At 35.4% G+C, this 21,433-nt stretch overlaps 1 protein-coding gene across 6 annotated transcripts in view; it reads right to left on the bottom strand.

Moving 5' to 3' along the window:
- Positions 1–21,433, bottom strand: part of TBC1D5 (TBC1 domain family member 5) — a 583,027-nt gene that overhangs the window by 190,618 nt on the left and 370,976 nt on the right. For all 6 annotated transcript variants that reach the window (XM_047875577.1, XM_047875576.1, XM_047875579.1 and 3 more), the window contains one exon: positions 20,547–20,719. In XM_047875577.1, coding sequence (XP_047731533.1) covers positions 20,547–20,719 — 173 coding nt within the window. The remainder of the gene's footprint in view (positions 1–20,546; positions 20,720–21,433) is intronic.

The following is a 21,433-nucleotide window of genomic DNA, read 5'->3' as shown; positions in this document are numbered from 1 at the left end:
CTTTTCCTACTTTACTCTAATTCTTCCTTTTTACTCATCAAACCAAAAGGTAAGATTCTCATCCAACGAGGTAAGGACAACATATTTCAAAAATCAGAAAGCCAGCTCTGTTTACCAATTTCTAATCAGTGGAGATGTCAAGGTATTTTATAAAAGAAGACGAGAAAAGGGATGGGAACAGTGGAGTTTAACAAACAGATCAGGCATTTATTACCAGCAGGCTCCATTATGGATTTCTGAGCTTTGTAAGCCAAGCTCCCCCAAGTGTAATTAAATTTTTATTTATAATGGGTTTGTGACTGTTAACTTCATGTTGCCGACACTTACTTCCCCCACACATGCTCATACACGCCAGTGTGAAATGGCATTCTACATTTACTACTAGACAGTACATATTGCTGCTTCTTTTCATTTAAAAATATCAAAACTGAACATTAATAAAAATAAACTCATAAAACAACAAAAAGGACACGGCAAGCTGCGGCTGAGACCACATGCATGTGAGCAGATCACTCTTTCACAGGATCGAATTTTTCACAGCTTTGTGTAGGAAAGAATCCCACAGATTGAGTATAGAGAAGGACATAAGGATGCTGTACAACCGACTACAGACTGCATTTCCATGGCTGGGATCAATACCCAAGATCAGTATAAACACAACTGGGAAAAAGGTCTGAAGTCCACCCAAAGCCAATGTATTCTTATTCATCTAAGCAGCTTCTTCATTCACAAACCTCTCCTCCTGACAGAATTTATCACCTTTGTTTTACCATTAATCCCTTCCCCTTCTCATTTAGGTATAAACCCCTGTATACTTTACACCTTCTTTTAAATGCTTAATACAAGTAACCACAGGAGAATCTCTTCTCCCCTTGAAAAACTGCAAATAAAGATGTCAGCTATTGAGTATATTTGTGGCGTCTCCAGCAGCTGCTGTTAAATACCAGCTGGTCTAGCTGATTAAAATTACCTCCGAGTTGGTATTATAAAGATGCCTGGGCAGCGTTGCTGTATTAATGGATTATTGAGTGAGCGATGAAAACCTTGGCCAGCTGATGCGTTTTATTACAGATAGGCTTTATGATGTGTAATCACTGTAATTTTTACAACTAGAGGAAATATGAAAAAAGGAGTAAAAAAAATCCCCATAGAAACTGATTTAACTAGATTATTCCTACCATTCTGTTTCCTAGAAGGAATCAAAGTACATAATTGCTGTGTATAAATATCCAGGTATGGACCTATACCCACAATTTATCCATCCATCTATGTGGATATGTTATCATCAATATAGACAAGCAGACAATGCACATGGACAAATGCAGTATGCGTACAATTTGTGTGAATAGAAATTTACTATGTTGTTTTCTGCCAAACCACCCAATTGGCTGCCATGGGATCACATGACCTAAAATAGTTTTGAACTGTTCACCAGCTGGGCAATAGCTGAAAATCCAAATCTGGCCAAGTGGACTGTGGTTTGCAATCCAAGGGACAGGATCATTTCACTCCCTTTACCATTTCCCTTTAGTTGTTTTCTTATAAGCCAAGGTTTTTATAGAACTCTACCAAATTGTCTTCCAGATTCACTAACTTCCAGCTTATGTTCAAAAGAAGGTATGGCAGTTTATTGGCTCAGCTATTTTTATGGCTGCTACAGGAGCCAGGACCCTACTCTACCAGTTTCCATGGTCCTTCAAATGCACTGTTCTATTTATGGCACTCTCAAGGCTCCTGTATGCTCCCAATTGTTTTTAAGGATGAATACTTAGTCTCAGGAGGCTGTGGCCAATTAAACTGGCTCACATAGAGAACAAAACTCAAAAAATTCGGTCAAGTATGTCACTGGCTGAATGAGTATCTTGTAGGAAAGGACAGCATCTCAGACTGGATTCTCTTTTTTAGGCAATCCACAAGTTTCACTTTAACGTAGTATTTCAGAATATAGTGTTCATCACAAAGGAGTATCAAGTGTATTGGTTTGATTTCACTGCATGATACTTGACATCAATTTTTCAATATCCTTAAAAAAATACATAGAGCATGTGACTAGAAAGTAATGAAACTGATTTTTTAAACAGAAATACCAAAATTTATATATAAAATGATTCATTCAGAGCCCATGGTAAGTTTTTTGTATAGCCTACAGAGGCCGGGAAGTATGTTTTGAGGCTAAGTTTTATCATTGTAAGTAACTAACACTTCTAACTAGAGACAAATACAGTGAACAACATGAGAAATGAAGATAGGCAATACTTTCAGGTCAAAAACTTTTTTGATTATTTGGATTGCACTGTTATAAAAAAGGTTTCTAATGTGGTTCCTCCACCAGTGATGAAGATAATTCCAAAAACAGAATTCCACAAGTATTTTGACTAATAATGTTTCATTAGCATAAGTGTGTAACTTGTTAAAGCAACCATGCTTTAGAAGGAGCATGGTCATTTTCAATATAAAAATACCAGTATGCTAGTTAAAAAAAAAAACCAAAAAACTAATCACTACTGGTTAAAAACTTGGGTTTGGTTATTTTTTAATGGAAATGAACTTAGCCATTTGTGTCATTTTCAAAGATGTGCAACTTTAATATTGGACTTTATTTGCCATTTCGTCCAATCTCTCATTCACAGGCAACCCATCTATAAACTCTCTGCTGGCTGAAGATGGTTGAGCTTCTGTTGAAACACCAGGTGAAGGCACCCAACAATCCTAAACCATCTATTTTGCAAACACTTTTTGATAGAGGATTTTTCCACTTGTTGATGCAAACAATGCCCCACCACCCAAATTCTTTCTACTGGTTCTTAGCCTTCTCAGAAGTTTAGCCTTCTAGAGAAGCTTTTCCCTATTCTAATTAATAATCCTCCAAGTATCCAAATGATGCTAATGTAAAGCAGAAACCTTGATATCAATAGGTGCTTACTAATAATTAGTGAATGGGGGGCACCTGGGTGGCTCAGTCGGTTAAGTGTCTGACTCGATCTCAGCTCAGGTCATGATCTCACAGTTTGTGAGCTTGAGCCCCACATCAGGCTCTGTGATGACAGCATGGAGCCTGCGTGGGATTCTCTCTCTCTCTCCCTGTCTCTGCCCCTCCCGTGTGCTTGGTCTCTCTGAAAATAAATAAATTAAAAGTAATAATTAGTGAAAGCTCGATGACTTGAAACAGTACTTAAAAAAAACATAAAACTGAAAAAGCCCAATTACCATAAAATTAATGAAATCAAGTAAAAGGAATTAAAGTAATAAAGAAAAAAGGATATACATATAGCTTACTCAAATTCCCTTAATATGAAAACTTATAAATCTAAGAACAGCCAGGTAAAGAGTCAAACTTCTGACCACTTAGAACAGAGTTGGTAACAACCAGAAGCAGAGGCGAATCATATGTGGGTCAGGTGGCTGTGGGGACCCACACTTAGGCTATGAAATTACTGGCCCTGGATTTAGTGGGCTAGTCTTTCACTATCTTGGGACTTCATTCCAAAATGCAGGACTTGGGAGGCAACTGTTAAACCTACAGTTGTAAATTGGTACAGGGTTAATAGTCAAAACTTGTTTTTTCAGAGATCCTTTAAGACATTAAAAAAAAAATTGGAGGCGGGGGGGGGGGGGACTGATCCACATTGCCTGGTAAACAAAAGAATAGTGAGAGTATATAAACTCTAAATAAATGGTTTGAATGCAGCATGGCTACCAAGCATTAAAAAACTCTACAGGTTTCACTGGCCTCCTTCCTTTTCTTTCTCCTCCTGTCTTTACGTTCTAACGCCAGCAGAATGCATTAGTTGGAGATGGGAATGTAGTGATGGGAGGCAGTAGCAAGGAAGAGGATGTGGGAAGGAGGGTGATAAAGAATGAGCGACAGCGGAGGCAGAAAGGCAGGGCGGTGGAGGAGAGCCAGGCATGAGAAGGCCTAGCAGACCCACTCTGAGCAGTGCTGTACAGAAAGGAGGCGCCTGGTCTCCACCACCAGCAGTGCAACCTATGGAAGAGGATAATTAGATAAGTGAGCACTCTCGCCCCACTTTACTACTGTTTTAAAATTGCATTTTCCCCAAAGAAAAGAGTGGGAGGGAAATGAAGAGGAAAACCGGCCAGTCCAGCTCGATTTGGCACTGTTGTCATAAATACCAAGAGACAGAGGTACTCCTCCTCCCGAGAGCTGATCAAGCTACACAAAAGACAGCTATTACTGATGGCCTAAACCAGAGCAAAGGCATTTGGTATATGGGAACTCACGACTCTGGAAAGAACCATTTCCCATTAATTTTCAATTTGAAGGAGTAATATTATTCATCATTTTTATTATTATTTAGAGGTATGAGGTCTTAACTAGAATTTTATGATCCTTGCTATGATTTATCATTATTTTTTAATTTAATGAACACTTAGAAAGTGTTTCCTATGTGCCAGACACGGTTTTAAGTGCTCTGCAAACAGAAACTCCATGTGGCAATCCTATAAAGGAAGTACTCTTAATTTGACTTTAACTCAACTTCTGCAAGCATTCATTGTAACCCAGAACCAACATATTTTCTCCAACAAATTCCATGTAGTACAACCTTTAATTTTAATAAGACTAACTAATTTTTTTAAGTCTGGAGATTTCTTTTTTTTTTACACAACATTTACAGTTCAAGTCCTAATAAAAACTTTTTGCAGGTGGTACATTGGTTTAAAAAAAGTCATCTATGAAATCATGCAAAAATATCTAACAAATAATAATTGAAGTGAAATGAAAACAAAAGCATTATTTTTACAGAGAAAGCAAATTTTCAGGAAAGACATTTTTAGAAATATATATATGTATATATATATGTATATATATATATATACACACACATATATACATATATATATATATATATATAGGCACCTGGGTGGCTCAGTCAGTTGGGCGTCTGACTTCGGCTCAGGTCATGATCTCACGGTCTGTGAGTTCGAGCCCCACATCGGGCTCTGTGCTGACAGCTCAGAGCCTGGAGCCTGCTTCAGATTCTGTGTCTCCCTCTCTCTCTGCCCCTCCCCTGCTCATGTTCTGTCTTTCTCTGTTTCAAAAATAAATAAAAACATCTAAAAAATTAAAAATATATATATATATACACACACACACAGATACACGCACACACACACACACACATATATGCAAACTGAATTACACATATCTTTGTCTGCACTTAGATTCTGGTATAAATCTATTTAAATATACAAAAATAAGAATAAAGAAACACATGATGAAGAACCAAAAGTAGAAAAAGCCAAAAGAAAGAAAGAAAAGGCAATATGCTCTACCAGGGTTTCATCTGTATCCCTAAGTAGTTAAGAAAAAGTTTTCTTTAGTTTGTGGTATAAAAGCTCTATTTTTTATCCTCTTTAACAGACTGTAATAAATGATGAATTTTCTTAATTGATTCAGCAGCCTTTGTCAGATAGCATCTCATGAAAGGATGAGCTTGGAAGAGGTCCTCTCATTAATAAGCAAGCTCATTATTTCTGTAACATTTCAGTCAGGGAAGAATTAATGGTGGGCAGGCAGCATTCTATCTTGGTATTGTGGATCATATAAAATTATAATATGCAATGGTAAACTGTCCTTAAATGGTAAACACTGTCCTTAAAATAATTTCACAAAAGTCAGAAAAATAATAGAGTTTTTGCACAAAATGCATACTGGTGATCTCAAATGTCTTAAAAGCTAGTCAAGAAAACACTTCTTCAGAAAAGTTGGCATTTACACAGATCTATTTTAAGTACTAATAGTTCCTACAAAAGGTTTTACGCATATCAGGCAGAGTCTTTAGAGGTCAAAAAATAAGGGTAGAAGTCTATGTCTGGTCAGAGACCTATCAAAGACACACAATGTAGTCACTGATAGAAGTGAAACAAGTTAGGTTAAATACAAAGTATATTTCATAATGGAATATGATATCATACTCCAATAGTATTTTCCAATAGGAAAGAGCTTATTAGGGCAATTAGCTGTAGATATTCACTTTCCCTCTGGCTTATGTGGTTATGGAAAAACTGGAGAGTAGAAAAACATTCAGAGACCCAGAAATAAAGAAGCCAAGTATGAGAAAAGATGGAGAGAAAGAGAATATGACAGACTGATTAATAATGCCAAGATTTTTACCTATATTTAACTATTATTTCCCGGTAAGTCCTGGAAATTTCTCCATCATGCTTTAGAATGCACAGTTTTGATTGGAGGAAAAAACGTATTTCTCTTCTAATCTAAATGTATTCTGCTGGCTGGCTAATAGACTCGAAGCAATACAGGATTTACAGCTGTATCACTCTGTTGTTAAACAAGAATGCTTAAAGACAATATTCCATTGTCCCACAGTGATTTAAAAACAACTCTGACGACATATTTCTCGTGAAGTTTTCTTTTTTTATGACCCTCATTAGATGGCATTTTATGTGTGTAAAGTTTTGGGGGTAATATTTTTTTCCCTATACACTTATATTCAGTTAAAGACATCACAACAGTTGTAAAGTCACAGTTTTATCGGGCTTCCTTTAGAGAATGCTGATATAACCTGAAGTTGATCCAGGACTGGTTATTAAGCCTGGAGTTGGCAAAGTGTTGTTCTGTTTAAGATATAGGACTGAAAGACAAGGATGACTTTTCGTACCTGGGATGGTGTTGGAGTGGGGGGGGGGGGTATGTTCTATTATGAACTATCCTGACCTTGCAGTCTTCAGCACATCAGTATTTCTCAAGTGTCTAGTATGTTTTGTGTTTCAATCACCTCAATTTCAAAACTGTGAATTTAACCACAACCTTGAAGAAAATTTTGGAAAATACATTACACATTGATCTTGAATAAATGACCTGTTTTAATAAATACAACTTAATAGATGAGACCTTAATTGCAGAGCTAAAAAGTTTATGATTAAAAACTTCCTATATGCCATATATTTTGGAGGCATTTTAACATTCACTGTAAATACTCCTTATTAGAAGCTAGATACAGGCATACCTCAGAGGTATTAGGAGTTCGGTCCTAGACCACTGCAAGAAAGTCAAATTAATTTTTGGTTTCCCCAGTGGTACATATAAAAATTGTGTTTACACTGTAGTCTATGAAGTGTGCAATGGCAATGTCTAAAAAAACAATGTATATACCAAGTAAAAAATACTTTATTGCTAAAGAAAAAAAAAAGCTAACCATCATCTGAGCTTTCGCCAAGTCACAATCTTTTTGCTGCTGAAGGGTCTTGTCTCAGTGTTGATGGCTGCTTGACTGATCAGAGTGTTGGTTGCTGAAGGCTAGGGTGCCTGGGGGCAATTTCTTAAAATAAGACAACAATGAAGTCTGCCACATTGATTGATGTCCTTTCACAAATGATTTCTCTGAAGCACGTGATATGCTTGATAGCATTTTATCCATAGAAGAACTCCTTTCAAAACTAGAGTCAATCCTCTCAAACCCTGTTGCTACTTTATCAGCTAAGTTTATGAGATACTCCAAATCCTTTGTGGTCATTTCAACAGTCTTCACAGCACCTGCCCCAGGAGTAGATTCATCTCAAGAAACCACTCTCTTTGCTCATCCATAAGAAGCAAGTTCTAACCCATTAGTTTTATCATGAGATTGCAGCCATTCAGTCACATGTTTAGGCTCCACTTGTAATCCTAGTTCTCTTGCTGTTTCTACCGCATCTGCAGCTGACATACCCCACCGAAGTTTTAAACCTTCAATTTAATGCAATATTTGCGAAGTGCAATAAAGTGAAGCACAATAAAATGAGGTATGCCTGTATTTTGGAAGCATTTAAAACTATTCAAATATATTAAATGAAAATGCCATAATTTTTTTGGTTGTTCTCAGTAGTCCAGTATATTTACTAAGCCCCAAAACACTAGAGGAAGAAGCCATTTAACTGGAAGAAACTATGGGCAGAATTTCAAGAAGAAAGAAAAAAAAATCCTGGTCTACGTTAAAAACTACGTTTCCAAATATATGTTACAGTCCTTTTAGCTACAACATGCCATGGTTTCTTAAAGCTCATAAGTCCTATTGTATTTAAAAGTTTTGTAATAAATTTTCCACATAACTATACAAATGACTGAAATTATATTCCCTGTATGTCAAAAAGAGCCAGGAAATAAACAAAACTGAGTGACATACCATAACTTAAAAAAACACTGGGCCATTCGTACTGAGTTAAGAATAAGAATTCTCAGTCTCAGGTGTCTGGTCATTCTAAAGTAGTTCTGGATTCAAATGCAGAGAAATTCACCAATGTAATAACTGGATCAACACTTACCTCTCAGTAATTAACAGAATTATCTCTCAGTAATTAATCAGAAGATCTGAACAACACTATCAATACCAACTTGATCCAAGACATTTATAGAACATTATACTCAATAACAGAAGAATACATATTCTTATATGCACATGGAATATTCACCAAGACAGATTATGTTAGTACTAAAATATATGCTTTAGCAAAATTAAATAAATAAAAATCATGCAAATTAAGTTTCTGGACCAGAATGGAATTGGCAATAAATTACAAAAACGAAAAAAAAAAAGGATAACCCACAAATATTTGGAAAATAAACAACAGACTTCTGTTAGTACATGGTACAAAAAAGAAGTCTTTAAAAAGATTTTTAAAATATCCTCAGCTGAAGAAAAATGAAATATACCATACTGAAATTATAGGGACACAGCTAAAGCAGTGCCTAGAAGAAAACTTACAGTTTCAAATTCTTATATTATAAAAATTAATTCTGAAGTCATTAATCTGGGCTTTCGCTTTATTTTTTGTTAACATTTATTTATTTATTTATTTTGAGAGAGAGAGAGAGAGAGAGAGAGAGCACAAGAGTGCACAGGGGAAGGGCAGAGAGAGAGGGGGAGAGAGAGAGAAAGAGAGATAGAGAGAGAGAGAGAGAGAATCCCATACACAGAGCCCAACACAGGGCTCAATCTCACCAACCCATGAGCCACCTAAGCCAAAATCAAAAGTTGGACGATTAACCTACTGAGCCACCCAGGCACCCCTGGAATTCCACTTTAAATATTTCGAGAGCAAAATAAACCAAAAGCAGTCAAGAGGAAAAAATTTATAAGGTAAGAGCTAAAACCAATGAATTTGAAAGCAGAGGGAAAACATTAATAAAGTTGAAACTTTGAAAACATTAATAAAGTTGATAAACTTCTAGGCAGATAAGAGGTAACATAAAATTACCCCATAGCACGAACGCTCCCACACACAAAGGTATATAACTATAGGAACCACAGAAATTAACAGGATTATGAGGAAGTACAAACTTTGTTCTCAGAAATTTGACTTCTTAGATGAAATATACAATTTCTTGAACAACATAAGTGAGTAAGTCACTCATGAAATAAACGTTGGGAGGGGCGCCTGGGTAGCTCAGTTGGTTAAGTGTCTAACTCTTGACTTTGGCTCAGGTCATGATCTCACAGTTGGTGAGTTCGAGCGCTGTACTCACACGTGACCACATGAAGCCTGCTTGGGATTCTGCCTCTCGCACTCTGTATGCCCCTCCCCCATTTGCTTTCTCAAAATAAATAAAAATAAACAAAAAAGAAATGATGTGAGTAGTCATATATGTACTTAAATAACAAATTTATAGTTAAAAACTTTCCAGAAAGAACATTCCAAGCTAGATGGTTTAACTGACAAATTCTATTAAGAACAGGGATCGATCCATAAAACATAATAGAGAGTTCAGAAATAAACCCGCACAAATAAAATTAACTAATTTTTGACAAAAGACAAAGGAAATCCAATGAAGAAAGGATAATCTTTCAACAATAGTACTAAAATAAGTGAACATTCTTATGACAAAAATCAACAAACAGCCTTGACCTATACCCTTCACATTATACAAAAAATTGCTCAAGATGAATTATACATAAAGCTATAAAACAATTAGAAGAAAATATAATGTTTTTGACTTCGGTTAAGCACAGAGTCCTTAGATACGAATCAAAACAAATTTGATAAAAAATTTAATAAAGTTGATTTCACCAGAATTAAAAATGTTTACTCTATCAAAGATACTTAAAAGAAAGGACAAGACACAGACTGGGAAATAATATTGTGAATCACAAAAATGACAATGGAGATGTATCTAGAGTATATAAAGAACTCTCAAAACACAGTAAGTACTAAGAAAGATAACCCAATTTATAAAAATGGCAGAAGATGTGAGCCATGTGAACTGACATTATTTTATACTTTTTGTTTTGAGGTAGTTATATATTCATACACAGTTGTAAGAAATAGTAGAGATTCTGTGACCCCTACTTCCCTAAAGTTAATATCCTGTAAAACTATAGTACAATAACTCAACCAGGATATACAACCACTGATACAGTCATAATACTGAAATATTCCTTTGGGGTGACTGGGTGGCAGTTAGCATCTGACTCTTGGGTTTCAGCTGAGGTCATGATCTCACAGTTTCTTAAGTTTGAGCCCTGTGTGAGGCTCTGTGCTGGCAGAGCAGAGCCTTCATGGGATTGTTCTCTCTCCCTCTCTCTCTTCCCCTCCCCAGCTCACACTATCTCTGTTTCTCTCAAGTAAATAAACTAAAAAAAAAAAAGTTCTATTAACATATGGATCTTTCCTATGATCTTTTATAGCCACACCCACTCTCTTCTGGTCTTTTTTTCTTGATAGACTGTTAATTTTACTGATCTTTTCAAAGAAATGGATTTTTGTTTCTTTTTTTTGATTGTTGTTCTGCTTTTAACTATGTTGGTTTTAATTTTTACCTTTATTATTTCCTTCTGCTTGCTTTATTTTGTTCTTCTTTTTCTAGGTTCATGGGGTAGAAGCTTAGATTATAATTTGACTTTTCCTTTAAAAATTTTTTTTAATGTTTATTCAATTTGAGAGAGAGAGATAGAGACAGAGTACAAGTGGGGTAGGGGCAGAGAGAGAGGGAGACAGAATCTGAAGCAGGTTCCAGGCTCTGAGCTTTCAGCACAGAGCCCAATGTGGGGCTGGAACTCATGAACCACAAGATCATACCCTGAGCCCAAGTTGGGCACTTAATTGACTGAGCCACCCAGATGCCCCTGACTTTTCTTCTTTTCTAATGTAACCAGATAGTGAAGTAAATTTCCCACTTAGCTCTGCTTTAGCTGTGTTCCACAAATTCTGACATAATGTTTTTTCATTTCATTCATGTCAATGTAATTTTTATTTATCTTGAGACTCCCATTTTGATCGAGGGATTATTAGAAGGGTGTTATTTAGTTTCTAAGCATTTGCAAAATTCCTGTTACCTGTCTGTTATTTCTTTTTTTTTTTTTTTTTTTATTTTTATTTTTTTCAACGTTTATTTATTTTGGGGACAGAGAGAGACAGAGCATGAACGGGGGAGGGGCAGAGAGAGAGGGAGACACAGAATCGGAAACAGGCTCCAGGCTCTGAGCCATCAGCCCAGAGCCCAACGCGGGGCTCGAACTCACGGACCGCGAGATCGTGACCTGGCTGAAGTCGGACGCTTAACCGACTGCGCCACCCAGGCGTCCCACCTTTCTGTTATTTCTAATTTGATTTGATTGTGATCAAAGAACGCACCCTGTATGATTTCAATTCTTTCAAATTTGTTGAGGTTTATTTCATGACCTAGGACATAATCTTTCTTGGTACATGCTCTGTGAACACTTGAAAAGAATGTTTATACTATTGATAGATGAAGTGTTTTATAACTGTCACTTAGATTTTGTTGGATACTATTATTGAGTTCTTCTATATACTTGGCTATTTTCTATCAATTATTGACAGTCTGTAATTGTAAATGTGGATTTGTCTATGTTTCCTTTCAGTTCTATGAGTTTTGGGTTTACATATTTTGCAGCTCTGTTGTTTAGTGCATGCACAGTTAGGATTGCTAAGTCTTTTTGGGGGACTGGACATTTTATCATTATGTAAACACTGCCCATTTTTGTATCTGATAATTCTCTGTACTCTGAAGTCTAGTTTATTTGATATTAACATAGCCACTCTGCTTTCTTTTGATTAATGTTTTCAGGATATGTCTTCTCCCAACCTTTTAATCTGCCCATATCATTATATTTAAAGTGTATTTCTTGAAGACATTATATAGCTGGGTTGTGTTTTTAAAATCTGCTACTCTCAACCTTTTAGTTGGTGTATTTAGACCATTTACAGTATCTCCACAGTGACAGTGAATCAACAGAAAATGGAAACTGGAGAAGAAGTCTGTGGAAGTTTAGAAAGGAAGAGGAGATGAGTAGGGCTGCTAGAGGAGAAAGGTCAAAGCGACATTTTTGTTGGTTACTTTTTTTCTTAAAAAAGAAACCAGCAAAAAGGAAAAGAATAAAAATGTTGTAGATACAATACCTGATGATTCATGGTCATGCAGGAGAGGTAAACAGTCAATTCCAAAGTATACAAAGAAAGACTGAACAGAAGTATCAACCAGAGAACAGAAAATAAGGGGAGATTCAGGCTAGCGGAAAGGGAAAACGAAGTTGAAATAGTCACTTGAGCACGTGAATAAAAGGATGGCCCAACAGGGCAGTTGGATGCTTTAAAATTGTAGTGGCTCTAATCCACAACGTTTCCCACTCTCCCAAGTACTATGCAACATTTTGAGTTATTACCAAATCATAGATTCTATCTGTAAGATTTCTTTAAACTGACTCTTCCCCACTGCTATTATCTACTCAGACATGTGCAAAGGCCCTCCTAAATGATATCCTTGTTCTCAGTCTTACCTCTCTCTCTCAAACATACAAACTGTGGTAATTTATTTTAAATGCCAGTTATACCAAATCACTTCCTGCTTTATATTCTCAAAAGTTAGTTACACACAGTGGATATTCTTTAGAAAATTATCTCTGTCCTTCTTGTCTCACTTTACTAGCAACTTCAATTAGCAACAACATATAGCATGTAGGCTATCTAACAGGTACTTTCCAATCTCTCACCCAAGCACCAGAACCATATCGTTCAATTTTCTACTAGGTATCCATGGTTCCACAGAAACTCCAAACTCAATACAATTCTTCCTTTCTCTGAAATTTCTTTCTCTACTATTCACTATTTCTGTGATTTTTACCATCATTGACCTTGCTGTCCAAATTATCTTTGATTTTTCCTTCTCCCTCACTCCCACATTCAATTAGTTACAAGTCCTGACAATTCTAGCAACTTGGTATTTCCCAAATTTTTCCACTTACCTCTATTCTTACTGTGTTTATCTTGTTTCAGGCTGCCTTCATATCATCTCTTTGAGAAAACACAAGTTACTACTTTTGTAGCTAATCACTGCTACCCGATTCTTACTTGTCCAATCTCTTACTACTGTGCAACCAGAGTAATCCTTCTAAATCACAAATATGATCAGAAAACCATAATGTTTCAATGCCACCTCCCCTACTTTAGAGTAAAGATACAGACCAATGCTGTCCAACAGAACTTACTATAATGACTGGATTGTTGTATATCTGTGTTGTCCAACAGAATAATTGCTAGTCATATGTGACTGGCTACTGAGCCCGTGAAATAGGTATAGTGTGACTAAAGAAGTAAATTTATAATTTAAATTAAATTTTTTTAATGTTTATTTATTTTTTACAGAGAGAAAGAGATAGAGCCCGAGCAGAGGAGAGGCACAGAGAGAGGGAGACACAGAATTTGAAGCAGGCTCTGGGCTCTGAGCTATCAGCACAGAGCCCAATGCAGGGCTCGAATTCACAAGCCATGAGATCATGACCTAAGCCAAAGTCAGACACTCAACCAACTGAGCCACCTTAATTAATTTAAATTTTATAGCTATATGTGTGTGGTTAGTTACCTTTTGGTCAGTACAGGTCTAGATTGTTCTTATCATGGCATATAAGAGTTCCCATGTCCTGGCACTGCATTTTCCTCTCACACAAAATTTACTGTAGTTTTAGTAAACTGGTTAGTTCGTCTTGTATCTATGATGGTATTCAAACACAGACACCTTTGCTCATACTGTTTTCCCTGCATGAGGTCCTTACAACTGTTTTGATTGTATTGTTCTTACAATTGTTCTTAGTTCAACAAAACTAAAAGGCAGTCTACGGAATGGGAAATACGCAAACACACACACACACACACACACACACACACACACACACACATATATACACACATTTATTTATTTGCAAATAACATACTTGATAAAAGATTAGTATCCAAAATCTATAAAGAATTTATCAAACTCAATATCCAAAAAACAAACAATCCAGTTAAGAAATGGGCAAAAGACATGAATAGACATTTTTCCAAAGAAGACATCCAGATGGTCAACAGACGTATGAAAACATGCTCAACATCACTCATCATTAGGGAAATACAAATCAAAACCATGATAAGATATTACCTCACTCACATCTGTCAGAATGGGTAAAATTAACAGCACAGGAAACAACAAGTCTTGGCAAGGATGCAGAGAAAGGGGAACCCTCTTACACTGTTGGCGGGAATGCAAACTGTGTAGTCACTTTGGAGAACAGTATGGAGGTTCCTCAAAAAGTTAAAAATAGAACTACCCTACGATCCAGCAATTACACTACTAGGTATTTACCCAAAGCATAGACAAATACAGATTTGAAGGAAAGAGCCCAAGTGTCCACTGTATGTATGTGTAATTTTAGTCATCAAAAAGAATGAAATTTTACCATTTGCAGAACACGGATGGAGCTAGAGAGTATAATGCTCAACAAAATAAGTCAGTCAGAGAAAGACAAATATCATATGATTTCCCTCATATGTGGAATTTAGGGGTGGAATGTATAGGAAGGGGAAAAAAAGAGACAGAGGAGAGGCATTCAGCTGTATACGCCTAAACTTATCTTACTGGTTACATTGCTTTCTAGAAGTCCTTGAAGATCTGCTTTCCTCTTACTTGAATTATTAATGTTTACTTACTTTTCAGTGTGAGGAACATACATTTACCTAAAAAGGCATGTGGATGGTACCTTTCCTAAATCTGTGCATGTATGACTGGGCACATCCTTTCCCTTTTGGCGTCTGTCTACTTAAAAGGCATGATTACTTTGTCAGTGCAGATTCTATTTCTTCTACGTTATCAATTAGCTACACTATTGTGGGCCTCAGAATCTCCAGTGCCCTTGATTTTTCCATCTCCTCCGTAGCAGGCTTGTTTCTGATCACTACCAATAAAACTCCTCTGATTCCAGGCCTTGTACCATCTGCCTGGTCTTTGTTGTTATCTGATCACCCTGAGTTTGGCTCACGGTCCAAGCTAACACAAAGGACTTTTGAGTGCCTTGATCTTCTACCACACTGCTAGTCCTACTCAAATTAGAGTGTGAATGTACGCTCAAGAGTTCAAAGCCTCAAAGACTTCAAAGATTCTTGGTAGCCATCTGATCTAAATAAGCCTTTATAAGCTGTGATCTCCTCATCTACAAAATGGGGATAATAGTACCCATTCCAAGGTGTTGTGAAAATAAGTAAAATAATTATGTAAAGTCTCTAGTACAATGCCTAGCCCACAGAAAACAATAAATGTTAACAATTATTAACCATTATTTCAAATAATGTATTATTCTCCTCCACAATTTTTAAGCATGATGATTCTTCATATAGAAGAAGAAAAAACCATTTTTTTTCCCCAAAGAGGTAATTCTGGGGGAATATTCAGTGGTATGAGATAAGGTATCACTGGATCTTCACCTTTTAGTCCATCATTATGCTTTTTACATTTAATGTATAACATAACACAACACTCACTGAAAAGAAAGAATATTTCAGTCATTAGCTGTGTTTAGAATAGAAAGCTATTTGTTGAGAGACAGAATTTTTAAGGTAATTATACTGACTTTGATGACTAAGAATTGTATTTTTTACTATATGTTTACACTTCAAATATAGATTTAAAAAACTTAGTAGTCATACATAATTACACTGTGATATGTGTTAGAATATACTGATATAAATATTTAAAAATTATATCACAAAATTTAACAGATTATTAATTAGTAACCAAGAACCTCCCCAATTAAATCACTATAAACCACCATAGCAAAACAACTGCTAATCCAGAAAACAGGAAGTAAGGGAAATGGAAGATGTATACTAAACATTTGGGAGATATGAAATTTATCCCATGAGTGTTGTAAAGAGCTCATAATTTAAGAATGCCAAAGCCCAAGTGTGTTATGAGGGTCTTTCCTCAAAAGTGACATTAATTGCATATCCCACAGATGCTTATTATGTATTCTATTTATATCAGAGTATAAAATGTAGTTGAAAATATACAGATTCAATATATTAAAGGGTGATAATAAAACACACTCTGGCCTAGCAAAAATTGTTATTTTTAAACTTCAATTTTTGGTCTCTCTATAAAATAGTATTATGGTATTAAGTGAAAATGGTATTCAGTCTTTATACTTGAATCTGTGATTAAGAGTCTTTTGGACTCAAACAAGCACATACTTGGGAATGGAACCTTAACACTGGTACTTTAGAGGCTTTTGCACAAAAATAACCCCTATGTGATGAAATCACAGCACATTCCTATTGTCATACTAAAAATGAAGATGCCAAAAAAAGCAACCCTTAGAAATTACCTTGGAAAGCTGGAAATAATGTAGTCAATATTTGCTTTGGATGTTAATCAGCATGCACTGACAGGCCCCTACAGAACTAAAATTTTAAAAGTCTGATACCCATCAATAACTGGCAAACAAAAGACAATTCAAAATGTTAATGATTTGCATTAAAGCAAGAGAAACTTTGATCAAAGTGCAACAGGAGTAATAATTCATAAAGTTAATGAAAAACAGTGTAATTTACTTCTAGGAAATATCATTTTATAATATCACATTTAACTTAAAATTAGCTTTGTTTAACTAAACAGTAAGCTGATTGATTTAACATTTTGTAACACAAAAACCAGCTACAATTATCCAGGGGATAATGTACTTAAGTACATAAAATAATAGCACTAGTAAGCAAATTATTATATAACATTCAAGATCTCATGGGTATTTAATTCGCACATTTCAAGATAAGTATCATCAATTTACTTAAAATTTAGATAAGCTAATTTGGAATGACTTTAGCCAATGTTAGTACAATTAATGTTTTTATACTAATTATTAATTCTAATTTTGTTAAATAAATTTATTAGCAAAATACAATAAGTATGTTTGTATATGGCTCATCTGCCACATCAGGAGACTTCCACATATATTCTCTTACAAAAAACAGAACTAAACTATTTCTAAAAATGGAGTAACTGCAACATCTCTTAATGATAATTATAACCATATTATAAAGCAGACTTAAATTCTCACATATATATGATTTATTCCCCATTCTATGCAAATTGTTAATACTGATAACATTTCCCATTGATACATTCATTATTGGCATTTTTATCATATCATTTTCTAATTTTGTTAAAACATTTCGGTATACAAGAAAATACTTGTTTGAAAATCAAAATTCTGGGGCACCTGGGTGGCTCAGTCGGTTGAACATCAGACTCTTGATTTTGGATCAGGTCATGATCTCATGTTTCATGGGACTGAGCCCTGCATCCTGCTCTGTGCTGGCAGATTTGGATTGAGCTTCAAATTCTCTCTCTGACCCTCCCTCATGCATGCATGCGTACACACTCTCTTTCTCTCTCTCTTTCTCCCTTTCTCTCAATAAATAAATAAACATTAAAAAAATAAAAATTAAAATTAAAAAAAAAAGGCAAGCAAAAGCACATTTTAGATGATGCCTATTATGAATTCTGATATCTTAAAGAAGAACAGTTTTTATTAACTGAAAATTGATTATTTTGTGTTTGTAACTTGAGGATAATGTACTCAAAGTGTCAACTAATTGTTTTTAAGCATGAATACTGAATGTCAGCCTAAATTACCAGCTTGATTTCAACAGGAATGGACAGTAGCATCAACAATTACTTAGATTAATATTACTTTTATGACATAAAACAAAACAAACTATGTCAATTCATTTCCCTGAAGTACAAACCTACAATATTCTTTTAGCCTTAGGGACACAAAATTATTTTGCTAAATTGCTATAATCTGTTTCTAGAAGTTTACTCCTCAGCTCTATACTGGCTCTTTAGAAGCACTGGTCTGAAGGACAGCTGTTAAGTTTCCACCTAAGTAGAAGCTATTCATATGCTTTGGTGAAGAAAACATAGAAAGCCAGAGGTGGAAAGGTTCATGAAACACGCAGAACATCATACTCACAGAGCCATGACATCCTAACTGGGGAATGGTAATGACAGATAATGGTAATAGAAGGACTGCCAACATATATTGAATGATACTGAATGCCTACTACACATTCAGCACTATGATTTCTGTATATTATAATTTAATTCTCATAGACACCCGATGAAGTAAGTACCATTATTTTCAATATCCATTTCACAAATGAAGAAACCAAGGATCAAAACGGTTAACAGATCTGTTTCATTTCAAAGTCTGTGCTTCTAAATGCTATTGCATACTATACTCTTATTTTTCCTTGGCCCCAAAGATGCTAACAGTAATCAACAGGAAATATACAGATGAGTAGTACAACTGAAAGTAGCATAAAGACAAAGGAAAATTGAACTACATGTGTCCCACAAATAGAAATAATACAATCAAATTTAATAAATGAAGTGAACAGATAAACTCCTTGCACTATAAAATGCAGTAGAGACCAATTAAGAGAACGAGTGACTTCATCGAAGTTTAAAAAAATATGTACATTTTCAGTTAATGCAGATGAGATTCTATGACTAAAATAATGGGATAAATGAGTCAGCTATGGTTACTGCTAAAAAATAAAGTTGAAAGGACTAAGAATGATTATGTCATGGATCATGGAATTTTATTGGGAGGGTGCTGGTCAGATGTCAAAGAAGCTCTAGGAATCATTATGATGACGAGAAAGCTGATGGAAACTAATGTCTGAAAAGGAAACTGGAACATAATGGTTTATAAATCATCTTACCCAAGCCCATGCCACCCACCACTGCAATATAAAGCACCATCTCGAAAAGTTAATAAACAATAAAGCATTTCAAAGAAATGATAAGTATGTCCAACATTAAATTCTTTCCCCAATATTTAAGACCAATATCTAGACTTTAGTAAACAATTTTTGAGGGTGTAAAATAGGCTTTGGGATCTGAATAAACCACTTGAGTGCACAGTGGAGAGGAATATAGAATTTAACTCCTGACCTTGCCACCAGCTATTTTAAAATACATTTTTTATGTCTACAATCACAAACACATTAGCCAGACTTTTAAGTGTAAATGATGATTCACTAATAACTTACAGTACTGCCCAATATGCATGTTACCCTCAACTTTCTCATTTCTCATGGGAATGATGGAGCTGCTCTCAATGCTGAGACTTAAACTTGAGTCACAAGTTTAGGTTTAAGTTACAGAAATGAAAATAAGCACCATTTAAACAGAAAAGCAGACATCTTTAATCACAGTTCAGGGTTTCCAGAGATGATAGATAGCAGAGTTATTATCAGTGGAAGACTGTATGTAACATGAGAACATAAAGAAAACATTCACTGATATTTCTTTGGGCTAAATAAACAGACTCTGCTCTGGTCTTAAACCTTCGATTTTTTGAAATTCTTTGTAATTCAAATAACAAATTCATATTTACTGAGCATCTACTAGGTACATCTTAATAATATTGTCTCTATTTTCCAAGTTCTACCTAATTGAGAGATGGGAATTGCAGAAAATATCTACCAAGGAACTGTCCAGCACTAGATATGAATGTTTTATTGTTTCAATGTTGCAGCACTACACAAATTTATATTTATTAGAACTGCAATCTTTCTAATTTTCCTACTCATCTTATTAAGCCACTGAATAAACACACATACAAACATAACACACGTCTCTGAGGAGCGCTTGGCTCCCTATTCTTCTGCGATAGCATGTTACAAAAGTTACATGGCTGAAGATGATTACCATATTGTGTTCACCCTGAGGAACACTGAGCTCACTTCTACAAATGCAATTCCCAATAAAATGGAAAACACATGGTTAGACTGCTGGACTGGCTGGGTTTGGGGCTGGCTTCATGTGTGTATGACCTGTGTGACTCTGCCCTTCTTAGAATGCTTGGTTTAATGATCTGTTGTTGCCATCCTGAAATTCTTACTAATTTTTTTTTAAGGGGGGTATTATTCATTTTTATTTTACACTGGGCTCTGCAGATTATGGAGCCAATCCTTCCTGGATCTGAATTATGACCTCACTATTTAATATGCATAAACACAGTGTAAGCCTTAAGTTTCTTACCTCATATGACACTAAATTGACAAGGTTAATGGGAATATTTGGTGAAATATCATCTGTGAAAGTAATGAGCACAGGGTCTGGCACATAGGACACAATAGACATAGGAAATGAAGCGGAGCTGGAATAATTCCAGCTCTTACCTCTATGAATCTGAGACATACAGAAACCACCCTAAGTCATAGTTAGATACAGCTGAAACGTAAACTTTAGTACTTACAACCCATATATCTGTGGTGCGATTTCTAGTCTGTTCAAGTGCATATAAAGCTCAATATCATGCTTCTTCAGTAGATGATCCTGGATCTGGTTGACTTTAGTAACAATAGCGATCGTTGGCCCTAAATCCTGTGGTCTAGCAAAGGGGATGGGAGTCATCAGTGTTTCTTTTCCCTACAAACAGAAAAAAATGGAGCATGTGTTATTTCAATATGAAATGAGCAAATGTATAAACATCATTCTTGAATGTACTCACCTATGGAAGCTTAAATAAGAACCAAAAACTCATGACAATCATCTCATGACAAATGCTTAAACTGTGGAATCATATGCTGATCGTCATACAGATGAATTGTGCACATAATGTAAAGGCCAGGAAATGCCTTCTAAAATATTTTCTACCTGTCTTCCCTTGACCAGTTTCTCTGGTGACATTAAATATTAAATTATTAAATTAAATATTTTTCAAGATAATTTTCGCTACAGCGGCTGCTAATCTACTTGTCTACAGCCAATCTGTCTAATCAGCCATCGTACCTAAGTGGAATACTCTGATGAAAAGGTATTTCTTGTGGCATAAAATTTAAACATGAAAAACAGCAAATGAAAACTGCTTTACTTTGAGCTCTCAAAACTATAAAAAAGTCAGGAAAAAAAGGAAACTAGTATTAGAAAAGAAGATATTTTCTAACTGCCCTTTGATTAATTAAATAGTTGAGTAGGAAGAGTTTTAAACTCTACAGACCAAGAGTGTAGCTGAGCTAAAAACAAAAAAACATAACAAAACAAAAAAACAACAACTACGTAGCTGACTACAACTTTCCTTCCTCCCATTCCAAAGCCCAAGTTAAGAAAGATAAGTCTATACCCTTTCTAATTCTTTCATGG

Source organism: Prionailurus viverrinus, chromosome C2, assembly GCF_022837055.1.
Source record: "Prionailurus viverrinus isolate Anna chromosome C2, UM_Priviv_1.0, whole genome shotgun sequence".
In the NCBI taxonomy this organism is placed as follows: domain Eukaryota; kingdom Metazoa; phylum Chordata; class Mammalia; order Carnivora; family Felidae; genus Prionailurus; species Prionailurus viverrinus.
The sequence above is the reverse complement of the archived record's forward strand: the minus strand, read 5'-3'. Positions and strand labels throughout refer to the sequence as shown.